The 14,589-nt window shown below is 49.1% G+C and overlaps 5 protein-coding genes across 5 annotated transcripts; 2 read left to right on the top strand and 3 right to left on the bottom strand.

Annotated features, from left to right (window-relative positions):
• Positions 1-419: 419 nt before the first annotated feature.
• On the bottom strand, positions 420-4,297 carry FOXG_14435 (uncharacterized protein). The gene is made up of 5 exons (XM_018394493.1): positions 4,050-4,297; positions 3,928-3,982; positions 3,357-3,863; positions 3,110-3,295; positions 420-3,059 (listed from the first exon to the last, which is right to left on the bottom strand). The coding sequence occupies exons 1-5, from the start codon at positions 4,208-4,210 to the stop codon at positions 1,305-1,307; spliced, it is 2,664 nt and encodes an 887-aa protein (XP_018254659.1). The 5' UTR covers positions 4,211-4,297; the 3' UTR covers positions 420-1,304.
• Positions 846-1,178, top strand: FOXG_21721 (uncharacterized protein; the record flags this gene model as incomplete). The annotated part of the gene is made up of 1 exon (XM_018402068.1): positions 846-1,178. The coding sequence occupies one exon, from the start codon at positions 846-848 to the stop codon at positions 1,176-1,178; it is 333 nt and encodes a 110-aa protein (XP_018254660.1).
• Positions 4,298-7,583: 3,286 nt separating the features above from the next.
• FOXG_14434 (uncharacterized protein) lies at positions 7,584-9,535 on the bottom strand (the record flags this gene model as incomplete). The annotated part of the gene is made up of 4 exons (XM_018394492.1): positions 7,584-8,165; positions 8,217-9,025; positions 9,081-9,384; positions 9,455-9,535. 4 exons carry the CDS (start codon positions 9,533-9,535, stop codon positions 7,584-7,586), a joined length of 1,776 nt encoding a protein of 591 aa, XP_018254658.1.
• A 388-nt stretch (positions 9,536-9,923) lies between these two features.
• On the top strand, positions 9,924-10,460 carry FOXG_14433 (uncharacterized protein; the record flags this gene model as incomplete). Its single annotated transcript, XM_018394491.1, has 2 exons — positions 9,924-10,055; positions 10,236-10,460. 2 exons carry the CDS (start codon positions 9,924-9,926, stop codon positions 10,458-10,460), a joined length of 357 nt encoding a protein of 118 aa, XP_018254657.1.
• A 2,520-nt stretch (positions 10,461-12,980) lies between these two features.
• FOXG_14432 (uncharacterized protein) lies at positions 12,981-13,331 on the bottom strand (the record flags this gene model as incomplete). Its single annotated transcript, XM_018394490.1, has 3 exons — positions 12,981-13,088; positions 13,143-13,209; positions 13,261-13,331. 3 exons carry the CDS (start codon positions 13,329-13,331, stop codon positions 12,981-12,983), a joined length of 246 nt encoding a protein of 81 aa, XP_018254656.1.
• Positions 13,332-14,589: the final 1,258 nt, after the last annotated feature.

The raw sequence follows: 14,589 nt of genomic DNA, 5'->3' as shown, positions 1-14,589 counted from the left end.
GGTTATAGTCATCTGAGCGATCAATGCAGAAGGCTAGGCGGTCTAGCCGCTTATTGTGGTTGCAGGTCAATATCACCTTGCCAATTGGTACCAAGAAAGCAACCTCCCGGTCGATTGGGCTATAAATGGCTGGACTGATAACGAGACGGGTCTCGAGTGGCTAAAGTACTTTGACCAATATACAACCAACCAAACAATTAGTCCCTAACGTCGTCTAATCCTGACATGGAAGCCACCAATCTATCGAATTTGAGAGATATTGCGACGGGAACAATATTATCACGCTTTGTATGCCGCCGTATTCTTCCCACCAGCCCTAGCCTCTCACGGATGCTGATGTGACCAACCTCATCACTCCTCCTAGTTTCGACATGGATGTCGACAATGCCAAGCAGAAGATGGCTTTGACGAAACAAAAACGGGGTTGATTGTGGTGTTGTTAGTTCTAAGTTCATATATCCGAGGAGCACAGCTCCTTACATAGTATCCACATCCCAGCCACTAGCAGATCGGACCACGTTAGTCACACGGTCTCAACATGTGTAACAAGGCGTCACCAGCCAAGCCGTCGACTCAGCTCGTCACTCGAGTCTCCCTCTCAACATCCACACCGCGACAAGCGAAGAACCAAATATACGCGCCGTAAGCCCCCATTCTCTCCCTCCATCTGGATCACAGGCTTACCCACATGTGTCAAAAGGTGGGTTTGGCCCGATTGGTTCGCTTGGCCACCTATGGATCAACGCTCTATTGGTATATAAGGAGCACTGCCAACCCCCTTTTAGCATAGAATCAAGGCTCTTTTAACCCTCTCTTATGTGACCCTCCGCTGTGCGTGCCACAACATGGCACCTGGTGGCCATCTCCCTCTGCCGATCATTGTCCAAATTCCTTACCTTCCTTTTCTTATACGTATCCTTGACCACCAAAAGATAAGCATCATCATTCAAAATACCGGCTTGGAATATCACTTGTCAAAGGTAGCGTTATGGGCAGCCAGGAGCTCAGATGGGGTGCTGTCTGGTGCTGCTGCTGAAGTCGTTGCGCCCGACAACAGCAACCTTGAGGCCGCGAGTGGCAGCATGAAGAGCGATGTAGGCACCAGTATCACTTCTTCCAATAATGAGCACATCATACTCCTGAATACCGGAGTGGGAGCTGCCTCAAAGTTTGTTTAATTGTTCGTCGCGCGACCTGACGCGAGGGAAACGTGGCAGCATGAAGGTGCCATCTGCGCCAAAGGTAGGAGGGGGGACGGCGGAAGAAGAGTGGCCTATAAGCCCAGTCTAACCACGTGGTCCGCCTCAGCGACTCTCCACTGTCTCGGAAAACAAGACATCAATGAACGAAGCAACATGACTTGACGTGCCTCTGTGAGCCTCAATGTCCTTAGACACTCGGGCTCCAGCCTGCACGTTGGTTCCAAAATGGCCCATGGTCTGCAACTCGATGCCAGCTCCCGGCCACGACTTCGAGTTTGTCTTCTCCAGGACGACCGTATTCGAAGTTTCGGTACCGTTGTTCTGCGCCCTTACTGTCTCCTTCCCTTCCTCTACATCAATGGTGATTTCCTGGAACACCATGATGCCACCATATGACGGCGTTGCTTGTGGTAGCTCGTCCTGTGCCGGGTACGCCCCTGAATCATCTGTCGAATCAAGCGACCTCGTCCGGTTGACGCTTCCAGGCGGGCAGAGATTGATGGTTGAGTTTGACATTGATCGTGCTGAGTCAGGTGATGGAAGCCGCCTGCCACTGAGTGCGGCGGACACGGATTTTGCTTTTCGTCGCGCCCCTACTAAGGTATCGGATCGTCCGAATGGCCACATTTTGGATGAAAGCCCAATGGTGCTGTCCTGGAATCCTTCGCGACGATCTATCGTCTTAGGAATATGTCCGAATTCCACATGAACGCCTTGCGTGAAATCTTGGTTGAACTGTGGCAACACCTGTCGCATCTTGAAGAAGCTAAGAGGAACAAACTCGCAGTTGGGGCTGGTCAGCACCGAATGGATGGGGACCACCAGCCGCATCGCGATCATGGTTGCTTCCGACCGCCCTCCATCGCCTCGGCAAGGCACGCGGACTATACTCGATGTGAGAACGGCGTCTTCGAAAAGGGGTTCTTGCGTCCACTCTCGCAGAGCCTTGATAGTATCTGAGAGCTGGCCCGCAAACTCAGCCTCCCGAGTGGTTCGCTGGGATGCATTGCCGTCTTTGAAGCTCTGGAGGATCCTGGAGACCGACATATTGGTAAACTGCATAAGGAAATGGACCTGCCAATCCTCGAGCGCATTGAATGGAAGAGCCATGGATGGGAGCAGATTTCGGGTACCCTTTCGTGCGAGGACCTCGAACCCCGAACTGACTCGGGCTCGTATTGCAAAGAAGCCTAGATGAACGCCAGGGAGCAGATGGTTCTGATCGCTTGTGTAGGTTGACATATCCCGTAGTTTTGTCTCGAACTCGTGGCTCTTGATATGCATGCTCGACCTGATGATTTCGCTGACCTGATGCAGCTCGGCAAATCGATAGCCGGCTGACACAAATCGTTCGGCGTCACGTTCCGAATCGGTATGGCTGATCAAGAACATCAGCGATCCACGCCCGTAGTCCTGCTGTCGGACGTTGATTCCCTTCTCTGCCATGTTGAGGCTGTCATGTTTATCGTCACCGGTCTCGATAGCCTCCGGCACAAATCCCCCCCGGTCAGGTTTTTGCTGTTGAGCCCGCGGCCGTCTGACGTTCGCACCTGTTGGCAAAATCTCGTCCCACAACACTCCGATTGACGTGAGGTCATTTCTGAGCCGGTCAGCAAGCGCCGCTGCAGCGAGACAAAAGAGTTCCCGGAAGATCATGTCGTAACTTTCAATCATCTCGCCGTGGTCGCTTACGAGCTGAATGCCACGTCGTCCGTCTTTATGCGTGCGTGAGTGCGGCAGCTGCGATACATGCTGTCTCATGCCTCCGACTAGACTCGAGATCATACCCCAGTTCCTGGATGCTAGAAACATCCAGTGGAAAAGCGGGTGGCCAATATTGAAACCTTCCTTGGTATTCTGCCTCGGTCAGTCTGCAGTCATCGGAGCTTCAGGTAGTGGTCACTCACCTTTTCCAAGAAGGAGTCAGTCACTACTGTGCTAGGAATGAGTCCATCCGGGTCAACGAGGATCCTCCCTGCCTTGTCGAAGATGGCGGCTCCAAGAGTGATCTGCTGGGCGCGGAGGGCAGATCGCCTCATGTTTCTCGCTCTGAGGATGGCTGAGATGGCAATGATGAAACAAGCACTGAGTGACTGTTGCAGGTTAGCGACGCGCGGGGTTTACATACATGCTGACAGGAGTCCATGATCTCACCAAGCAGATGACCACAACTACAGTAGCACTTCTCGACGGCTCATTGCCCTCAGGCTTAATCTTGACAAGTCGATAATGAGTTCCTACAGCAGCACACCAGTGCATCCCAGATACAGCGCCGGCGAGCACTACGGCCGAAATGACTCGCTTCCACCATGAATTAGCCCACATAGCTCTAAAGACGAAGAACATCGCCAGGGCCACATTGCTGGCAACAATGGCGATAATTGCGGAACTGACGACATATGCTGGTCGATAGACGCATGTATAGTTATCAATGGAAGCATTACCAAGATAATGCATTCCGCAGACGGCAGTGCCGCAAAGAACTCCTCCGGTGATCAGCCTCCACCAGGACACGGAGTTGTTAGTACCGACGGCGACGAAGGCAGCTAGAAGCACCAGGATGGGGACAAAGAAGGATACGGCAGTGAATCCGCTCGAGTATGCCACCTGCATATCTGGTTCTCCGTCGGCGAGATCGATGGCTCGGTTACCGATGAAGTGCTGCATGTTGAAGGACCTAGTAAGTGTATGTAAGGAATCCGGTGTAAGGCGAGCAAGTACATACCATGCACCAGATGGACACTCCACCCATCGTAACGGCGGAGCTCATGAGTAGTAAACTGTTTCAGTCAACAATCAAGTCTAATAATAAGAGTCAGGTTTGAGACGGCCGACGGAGAAGCATACTGATTGTAGAGACCCCGGAGGCCGGTTCGTCTGTTGATGAGTTCGAGCGTCGAGCCAGCACCAACCAAGCTAACAACGAAGCTGAGGGCGACGAAGCCGGCATTGTAGCTCTGAGGCACAATATGGCCCTGATACTCGCGAAGCAAGTTTTGAGCGGTCATTGTAGGCAAGGGAACCCGTGGAGGAGCAACTGTCAGTTGCTACCGCCGCGCTGGGTGAAGCGAGGATCTTTGCTTGACGTGAGTGGAATTGGCACGGCACTGCAGGTTCTTAACTGACACCGACATGCTCTACCAGAAACCGGGTCCCAGCGGCAGCTGCGCATTGCTCCTGGTTAGAGTTTACCTCATCGGCCCCACCACACTCCCCTGAGTCCGAGCTGACCTGAGCTGGATGTGTCCATTGGACAGTTGCAGTCGGGGCCTCTACGTTTACCCCAATGTAGTCGAGATGGCCTCTAGTGCTTGTTCTGAGACAGGCAGTAAGCACTAACAGATGCGGACAGGGGGATGTTAGCGATACTCGGCGCTCAATCGGGGGCTCGTCGGAATTGATTACAGGTGCGATCTGTGTTTTTGGTCCGGGGCTTTAGCCAATGGAGGCACGGCGACCGGGGGAGAGGGGGCTGGGCAGGCTTCGTGGATCAAAATGCGGGCGCTGAACCAAGCCATGAATTCGTACAATGGATGGGATGCTTCGACTCGTGTCGGCAAGCTGCTAACATGCTTTGTCATCTCGCTAACTCTGTCGAGTGCCTCCAGTCGGGACATTAGAAAAACTCCGATCAGAGAGCTAGGATTTTGTGCATCTACCGAAGCGGAATTTGACCTACTATTGACTAGAAGGCGACAAAGCAGGCACATGTGTGATGAAAGAAGATCCCCAAGCTTAGAACATGCAGTCTTGCGTGACGTGGACCGCGAACCTGGGATCAGGACTCGTAACTTTGGACGGAGGGCGTTTTCACGCCTTTTCTTTTCTCTGCCTTCCCGGTGTGGAAAAGTGGACAAGGAAGCTGGGAGCTGAGAGCGGGGAGACCAGTACTGACTTAGACTAGGGAAAGACGGGAGAGGCCACTGTCTGAGGAGCGTTGGTCCTCAAGATGTCAGGACTTGACCCACGGCCAAAGCCCCCAGAGTGAGCCTCGGCTTGCGAGACACACAACCAAGCGAGCAAGAGCAAGGACAGAAGAGAGTCCATGAGGAGCATGATATCTCTGCACGATCTCTAACAAGGAAAAAGATGCCAGTATCCCGTCAATCGTCGAAAGGCTCCGACGCGGTCACTCTCAGAGGGATTTAATCCAATTAAAGTCACACCATTAGGCTAGTTATGCCTCTTTTAGCACCGATTTTCGCTCGACCTGCACGTCGTCTAACGATAAGATCATAACTGATAGACATGCTATCGCTGCTTAAAAAACCCTGCAGCATGTAGTTTTATAACATGGGGCAAGTTACTTCGCGGAGCCTTCCGACAATTGATGGGATGAAGTTATTTGTGGAACTCGCTGGAGACAGCCGCCGCAGTTTACCATGCCGTCGGGAGATTGCCCAGAGCCTGGAGGGTGTTCCTCAGATTAGCAACTCTCTAAGGTAAGGTAGACGATCAGCGATCCTGATCCTGGCTTCTGGGGCAATGCAACTCCGCCCTGGGCCGAAGCGGAAACGATGGTGCACCCAAGAGTCTATGATCTGCGCGCCGTGACTTGCTGAAATGCTTGAACCTCCCCCCCCCCCCCCGGGGGGGCTCATGACGATGAAGCTGTAATGATTATTATGGAGATTGGGGCAATGTTGGTACACAAACGAACAAGAAGCCGCATGTTGTGATAATTGCATGGCGTCTGTTCTGGCGTCATGCCAACGCTTCCCGTTGTTAGCGGGAGCGGCTCCCGCTGCGAGATCGTGATAACGGTACCGTAGCTCACTCAAGTTGAGGTTATCCTTATCTTCAGCTCGTCATTTTTTCACGCCGCTACTTTTTTTTTCTTTCCTCCCCCGTTGCGACTCGCAACCAAGTTGTTTCTCTCCCTTCTCAGCCTCCACAGTATAGGCTTTGCTATGTGTTGTCATCTTAGGTATCCGTCCCTGGAGAGGGGAAACAAGGCGCGAGCCTCGATAAGAACTGCGGGGCGTGCCAAGCGTTGCACGCTAGGTATATAGCTGCCAAACCGTCGATCACAATATCGCCACTAGCGTGTCATGGTTTGGAAATATGCCTGCTGGGAGCATTTCCTAAATGGGAAATCCTTGTGCACTTAACCCTCGCTAGTTTGGTCGCTCTCTCATGACATTGGTCACATGTAAACTTCAACCCTGTCTTTACTAGTAGGGCTTAGTTGTGAAGAGAATGCACCGTACTAATTTAGGCGGGTAGGCAACCTTTAGCTGGTTCCATGTCTTCCCCATGCTTCGCCCCAGCCCGGACCGTTTTAGGGCTCGTGAAAACTTTGACACCTTCAATGAGAAGCTTGCCCCTTTGTTATTTTCTGGGTAAGAGGAGAATAGGGTGGCCGAGAAACAAACCCCGCTTAGGGTTAGGATAGGGTTAGTATTAACTATCTAAGCTACCTTGCCCTAGTGTTTTCTTCTAACTAAAGATATAGCTATACCCGTTGGCGTAAAGATAAGAGTGGAAATTTTTCGCATATTTATCTGACAACAATGTCTAGTAGACCTCATTGAACATTCTTGTCAGACATTACGTGTATTCGATCCATTAACGCAGATTCGTGTATTCATGTTATGTTGTGTTCAAATTCTGCCCCTTGGAGGCTTTACGGTTTACGTGCGCAATCTTAGATGACCCCTGCTTGCGCGTGGCAAACACCTGTTCAACAGATTGAGGCTTGTGGGCACTGAGGAGATGACAACTGAGGAGATAAACGAACGGCGGAATTTCTAACACCCCATCTCAGTCAATATTAATTACATAACTATAATATCTCTAATTCTAAAATACTACTTAGGATTATTTATATAAATTATAACTCCCTCTTAGATATCCGCAAACTATATTTAGGCTTGCCGCACCTCCTGTAATTTTATTTACTTGCTTAGTCCACCCTAGGCTAACTACCATTGCTGCCTATTTCCTTCTCGATCTTCTTCTTTATACAGTTCTGAGATATCATATATTGCCCTGCTTAAATAGAAAGTATTCCACCTAGTTAGAGACTTGTTCTTTTTGCCCTCCGGTGTGGCGTCTAGAGACTGAGTTGCTTAGCCCCGCCACCAATCGAGCCGAAATAAAAATGCCTGATGCACGGGCCTGTTGTTGAGGAAAGAAGACTTGATTCAGGATACATCGTCTTGCAGTGGGCAGCAACACATGCACCAACTTCGCTCCCGATAACTTCCAACTCATCTATTGCATATGATTAAGGACAAAGATGGACGCTGTCCAGTTTCTACAGATCATATTAGACGAAATTTGAGAGAAGGGAGATGGCGCCCTCAATAGGCTCATTTTTCTGGGTTGTTGGTGGTAACGCTAGAGGAGAGACGGCCCTGGCATCAGGATATCCTTTCGTCAAACATACAAATTATCACCAGCATAGATGCAGATGATCTCCACATCGGCTCGATTCGGAGATGCAGTCCTTGTCACATGCTGCTCAGGTTCTCGTCTTGCTATCTTTCCGATAATAGACTGCTCCGCGACGGTGCTGAGAACCCGAGCTACGGCGCGTTGAGGCGAGGGTGAGGTGCTCAAGGGACGAGCGGATGCGAATATTTCCTTGGAGGGGCTTCGCAAAGGAGTCGATATGTCACCGGTGCTAGAAGCAGGAGTGTTGGTCTGTTGTGGCTCCGGTGTAGTGGTCAATCCGCCAACAGGTAGGCACGCAGCTGCAGCAATATGCTCGAGAAGCTTCTGATGAACGCGGGTTTGTCGGTTCTCTGCCTGTTCCAGCTTCATCACCCAGTCATCAATAGAGGCATCCAGACTCGCAAGTACTTCCTCCTGTTTCAGCAACAACTCATGGCTGAACTTGGCGATACTAGAAGAGCGCAGGTACTGGCAAATGCGTGAGTGGAGGTTCCGGCGGCCTATGCGGAGAGCATTGTAGGTATGACGCAAGTATTCAATCCTCTCATCCAAGTGACGGAGTTCCTGTATAATTATTAGTCGGGTTCCGCTGGCAATACTGACTATATGACTGACCTTAGAAAGCGTCTCGACATCCGCTGACTTAAGAATATCAAATCGTCTTACCTGGTCGAACGCTTTCTTTTGAAGTAAAGTAAGTTCAGACTGCTCGAGTTGCTCAAAGGCATCGGCTTGCTTCAGACCAATAGGCAACGGTTCAAAGGCCTTTTGCTCCAAGCTCTTGCCTCTCCTCGACTCTGGTCTCTGGACGAATGGATCGTTGTTGGTACCTAAGCCAGATCCCTCCCTCGGTAGGCCTCTGCCCATAGTCCCCGATGATTCCAAGTCACCCCTTCGGTGGCCTCGGGAGGCATTACCTACTTCCGTCGTGATGGTGGGAGGAGTGTAACTTCCATTCCGTAGGTTAAGATATGCGGCATTAGGCTCCATTAGTGGTGCTAAAACAGGAGTAGCCGGCGTGCCGCAGGACGTGGCATTGATCGATGCTGACTTAGGTGCCGTGAGATCGGGCATAGAAGACTTGGGTATGGAGGCCGTGCGGCTTTGAGGGGATCCATTGATGCGGCCATGTCTAGGGGATTCATTCCTAGTAGTGAAGTAGTTGAGGGATTGCAGGCGCTGGAGTAAGGGTAATGGTACATCAGACTTGGGATTGACCGGGGGGTCAAGGCACTTCGGCGAGACGGTGGCTATGCCTTGAGAGCATGTTTGAGGAGCCTCCTTGCCGAGAGACTGAGACTGGGAACCTTTATCATCGCTGGAGATGTAAAGGAAAGTGTCCGTAAGCTGGTACTCTCCGAACGAATTATTAGGGACACTAGTGGAGCGCGCGTGTGAGGGCGTCGGGCGTCCAGGAATAGCCGCTGGTATTCAGTCAGTTCACAAGATCAAGTCAAATGCTAGTCTTGGATCACATACGGGAATCAATGGCAAGTTCTTGAACTGCTGTCATAGGCCCAAGCTCTGGTACACTGATTTTGCGCTGTCGGACCAAAATATACTGGTTGAGCCTCTTTGTGAGGCCACTGGGAGCTAGCGCGAGCTTGTCTATCCTATCACCCGTTGGCAGCGAAGGTGTAGAAATAGCCTTCTCGACGTCCACGCCTTTAGTCCTGCTGTTAAGGACCGGCAACCTCGTCTCCTTGGGGAAGAACTGGTATTTCCGCGGTGGGTCGGGCTGTCGCACTCCCCAAGTAAATGGCTTCTCTGGATGAAGCTGATTCTGAAGAGACAGGATTGGTAAGCCTGGGCTAAACGAAAGACTTAAAGTGTCGAGGGAGTTGCGTTCATACTAAGTCATTTGAGGACTGAGAGGGTGGCCTTGTTATATGGTCAACATCAATACTGACGATGTATTCAGCGATATGAGCCATTGTGTCAAAATGATCCGATTTAGTCGAGGGGCTAGAAAGGGGGGTAGATCAGTGCTAGAGATCGATGGCGCCGGCTTAATATATTAATGTTGTCGATATTAGGGCGGCGAGCCTAGCACTAGTCAATGGAGATACTGTAGGGTGGAGTATTCCGGCTTTGAAAAAACTGGTAGGACGTGAGTGCAACGTCGATTGTGGAATTGAGGGTATATAACAAACCGAAAGTGTGGACGGCAACCCGAAGACTGGTTTAACGCCATGATCGCGCGCCATCGAGTTCGGTCTCTTCGCTGATAGCTAGGCGTGCAGTCACCAGAAGGCAGGTTGTTTCATTCATCGGCCCCTGTTGATGACCATGACTGAATGATTGGAGCCCTTGACCACAGCCATGGCCAGGGGACGACGCGGGACAAGAACCAAGAGGGCGCAAACTGCCAAGGGTGGGGCTCGTAGCGAAAAGCGGGATAGATTGGCAGGGCCTGTTCCGAGGCAGTGGCGTTCGGGGAATGTGCGTTTTATGGTAAGTCAAATCTGGAAGGAGAGCCAAAGACGGAGATACACCTGGCGCCGAACTAGTCCATTGGGTTACATCGCTCAACATCTTGCCTCTTTCTTGGTCGCGTTATCTCGAATAGAGCCAAGTTCAAGTTTTAAGGGTCTAGAATTGGCCAATTATCGTTACTTTAACTTGCTAGATCAGAGCTCGATTCAGCCTTTGTCAATGCTCAAAGCTCAAAGCTCCGACATGACCGATGATCCAGATCGACCTGGATCCACTAGCACGAATATTTCGGCGGAGCTATATGCCAACTATTCGGGCCTTGCTTCCAGTGGTGCTGTGCCTCGGCTTTACGGGGAAAACTCTTGGTTTATGGGTTGCCGTCTTCATAGTGGTCTCGACGAAATCCCCATCTCCCTCATTTAGTCCAAAACGATGCAACGCAATAGCGGTGCAAATTTGTACTCTTTTAACGTTGGAAACATGTAACGTTTTGTGTAAGCGAGCAGCGGATATAAGCGAACGACGGATTTTCCACCACTCCATCTATGTCAACGTTAATTACACCACCACAACATATCTAATTCCAAGCTGCTACTCGGAATTATATATGTAAATAAAATCTCCCTCTTCCTCATTGCCAGCATATTGTTTCTGGACTTGCCGTACCTTCCGCGGTTCCCTTTACTTGCTGCGCCTATTCCAGGATGGCTACCACTCCCGTCTATTTCCTTCTCGATCCTCTTCTTGATACCTTTTTGAGATATTATGTCCTGCCCTAGCTGAATAGCCGTCATCTCACTAAGCTATAGTCTTGTTCTTTTTGCCTTCCGATGCCTACTAAGCGCATTATTAGTCCTTTATAGTGAATAGACCTGGTCGTTGAGAAGGGTTACTCAATGTGCTAAAACTTGTGTGCCTTTCGCAAGCTCGTCTACGGCCTTATATATCGGTATCTGTGAGTTACTCTGGTGTCGAGCAATTCGATATTTGGTTGGTGTTGATTATAAAATGGCTTCCGTGGGGTTATGAGGTATCTGGGAAGTCCAAGGTCCCGCCGCTGTTATTAGGCTTACTCGGGACGTTAGCGTTTGTAACTTGATATCTAGCTTTGATAGGATAACTGCCGGGTCCAGAGGTACTAATCCCAATACCCTAATCCTGACTTGATATTTATTTCTCCTATAATAGCAAAGAAGGCGGCCTTAAAAGTAATTAAGAAGTTAACCTTGGTCATATTGTTAATATGTGACTTGACTAGCTGTTCGATTATTGACTCTATGCTCGCTTCAGAGGGCCGAAGTATCTATTATCTAGAGGTTAAAGAATATGAGATAAATAAGAAGGCATAGAGCTTATGATAATCTTATTCTCTTTACAGAATCGGTCGAAACGAGTGGAGAGGTAGCGTAAGTAACTATTAATCACTAATATGCGATAGATGCCATTCTTAAGATATGCTATATACTTATTAAAATGCTAAATGTGTTTTAGGCCTTTTTTTTTACTTATATACCCTTAATAGGCTTAATCACCTAATCTATTAGGAGGTTGCACTTGAAGTATAAATTCATAAGGTAGCAGGCCCCATTAAGTATAATACACGGCGGGATGCATTAGCTTTAACTTATCTATTAATCCCGTAGATTACTAGGTAAAAATAAGACGATGCAAATTTTTACTGTACTAAGAGTTAATTTTGTCATTGGTTACTAGCGAGCTCTAGCCCCTCATTATGAACAGAGATCATTATTCTCAGCAGTCGGTCGGAAGTGTTCATGGGGAAGGCCTTCCGTCTTTCTAGCACTCTTGCAAACCAAGGCACCGCCGCTTCCTTGAGGTATGGGCAACCCCTCTGGGTATGATCTGGGTTTCAATTCTACTTAGTACTCATTAACTGGCTAAAGCCGAGTCTCTCAAGTGTTTTACTTTACATCATCCAAGACGCCGTCGTATTGGTTTATTTCCAGAATTGTGATTCTTGTGCAAAGCTTGGGCCCTCTGCTAGTACTTTCTTGGTGTTATTAAATACTATAATAAGGTCTTTTATGCGCCCGTCTCCTTGACAGTCTTTGTCCTTTGTTTGTTTCGGTTTCTGTATTAACACCAGAGGTAATAACTCCATGTGGACCAATCTCATAATCGACACTGTAGCCGTCCTCGATTCTGATGTCTGATTTCGTCATGTGCATAACGGCTGTACTGATAAGCCTAAATAATGCGGTAGAATGGCTCAGCCAGTAGATTCGGACCTTCTTCGACTCGAATAGTTGCTCTTTGGGTTGGCCTGAACGCTAGCAAATAATCCAGCCTCGTCGTGCCCCAAGTCGTAAGCGTCGTGGTGTACCTCCTTGCCTGTTCTTCCAGCATCGACGTGGAAGGATCGGGTCATCACGATCTCTCCACGTCTACTAACGTCTTCGTGGGTTGAGTGACTTTGGTTTCCATAGTAGGGTTATCTCTTACGTCGAACTAGCAGAGCGCTTATAGATGGAAGACAGGCGCATATTAAAGCCGATCCCGGCCTCCGCATTGCTATGACCATTAGTCCCACTGTTAAGTAAATCGGGGGATGTTCTTACCCAGATAATATCGCCTTTGTGAAGACGATGGTCTAGTTTACAGACTTGCCCTCGTGCAGGATCATTGCCAATCGGTAGATACTGAAAGCTGTCGCAACGCCTCCAGCACAAAGAATTCCAATGACTCGGAGTCTTTTCCGTCTAGATAGCTGTAGTGACCACGTGAGCGGGGTCGGGAGTAGCAAAATGACCAAGTCACTGATGGCACTGATGATAGTATCGGCGAAAATGATGGCGCTTTGGTTTAAGCATTTGTCTGTCTCTCCTTTCCAGTACGCGCTGATCGGCCAGCATATAAAGATCTTGATGAAAAGGCCCGACACATAGTATGCCACAAGCATGCCGATAAAAATGTAGATGCCTATCATGGTTTCCTTATGGACATCTCCGAAGACTCGTATGAGATGAAGAGGAGAGCAAGTTTGACGATCAGGGCCATGGGAGCGTAGAAGATAGTGGCAGCATATCCGGACTGTAACACCATAATATTAGAGATTAGTTATGTTATTATATGTATTTAACTTACTCGAAAGAAATCGGCGCATATTCCTTTCGTACTTCCAATTGATTGAGCCCGCCGCCGTAAGTCCCAGCTGTTAAGGCGTTAGCAAGAACAGCAACGGCTTGAGAACAGATGGACATACCAACGCAGGCTGTGATACAATACCCGATCATCAACGCCTAGAACGAGATTACCTTCACAGATACAAGACATAGGAAGCTGCAGCGCCATACGTAGGAAGTATAAGTGGCCACTCTTCAGGGTCAGCGTTCAATATGAGATGGCCTTCCTCAACAATACTCACAGTCATCTCTCGTTGTCCCTCCTCCCATAACCCTTGTCTTGACATAAAAACGAGTCACAACGAAAGCGGACACAGACGCAATGGTAAGAGCTTGTCTGGCATAATTGCACGACCTTAGCACATCTTATGGATGCTTTAGGTTCAGCTCCACGCCCGAGGATGGAGGCGCTGCACCGGGAAAGCTCATGGTCGAGAAGGCTAGATCCTAATAGACCACCTATATGTCATACGAAGAGAGCAACAAGAGGTTTCAGGAAAGAAGCCACGAGGTGGTGAGGATGGGAACGACGGCCTCTAAAGGCGGGAGAGGCGCCCAGTTCTCTCATCAAACCTTTTCAGCAATTAGAGGTCCTACATGACATGTCTTGGGGCAAGTGGTTCATTATGTCTTAGCCTCGGGCTTTCCTGGCAGTTCCTCAGACAATTCGGCATAACTGTGGGTTCGATATGCCGATCATGAAGCAAGATCATCAGGAGATGCATCGTCGACGTTACATTGAACCTTTGGCTAGTGTTGGAAGAAATTTTCAAGCGCAACTTTAGTTCCCAATAAAAGGAGGGGATCGGCACAGATATTTTAGTCGGTGGAGAATGCTAAAAACGAAACATGTTCGGCAAGTTGGTTTCATGTGGCGTCCCAAAATAAATGAATTACTTAAAGCTCTTGTAATGACCTTCTTGAATGGTGCTGGTGCCTGCGGATACATGGTCCGATGTCTTGCATGCGATATTGAAGTGTTTGTGCAAGAGGCTTGGATTGTCAGTTCAATTATAGAGTCGTACTCGGCTGACCCGCAAAGTATTTACCTAGAGCTTCCCAACCTTATGGAAATCATCGACAGAAATTAGTAAAGGTCAAGAATTCATTTCCTATAATATCTCTTATCATCCTGGGCTTGTGCGAAAATTGAAGCTCTCTAAATACCACACCAGAAAATCTTGATCAACAATTATAAATATGGGTGACGTGCCGTGATAGCGGGGCAGATTCCCACTTATTTCAAAATCTAGACATTGCCAATGGAAAGATACGACTTAAGCACCGGAACCTCCTTGCGTAACTTACTAGAAACTGGGGAACTCTGTTGAACTCAAATTCCATACCGGAGAACCTTAATCGTATCGGTTTGATGATGGAATACTACACGCAACGTATAATAGAGAGTG

This window comes from Fusarium oxysporum, chromosome 15 (assembly GCF_000149955.1).
Source record: "Fusarium oxysporum f. sp. lycopersici 4287 chromosome 15, whole genome shotgun sequence".
In the NCBI taxonomy this organism is placed as follows: domain Eukaryota; kingdom Fungi; phylum Ascomycota; class Sordariomycetes; order Hypocreales; family Nectriaceae; genus Fusarium; species Fusarium oxysporum.
This window is presented reverse-complemented; position numbering and strand designations above follow the sequence as displayed.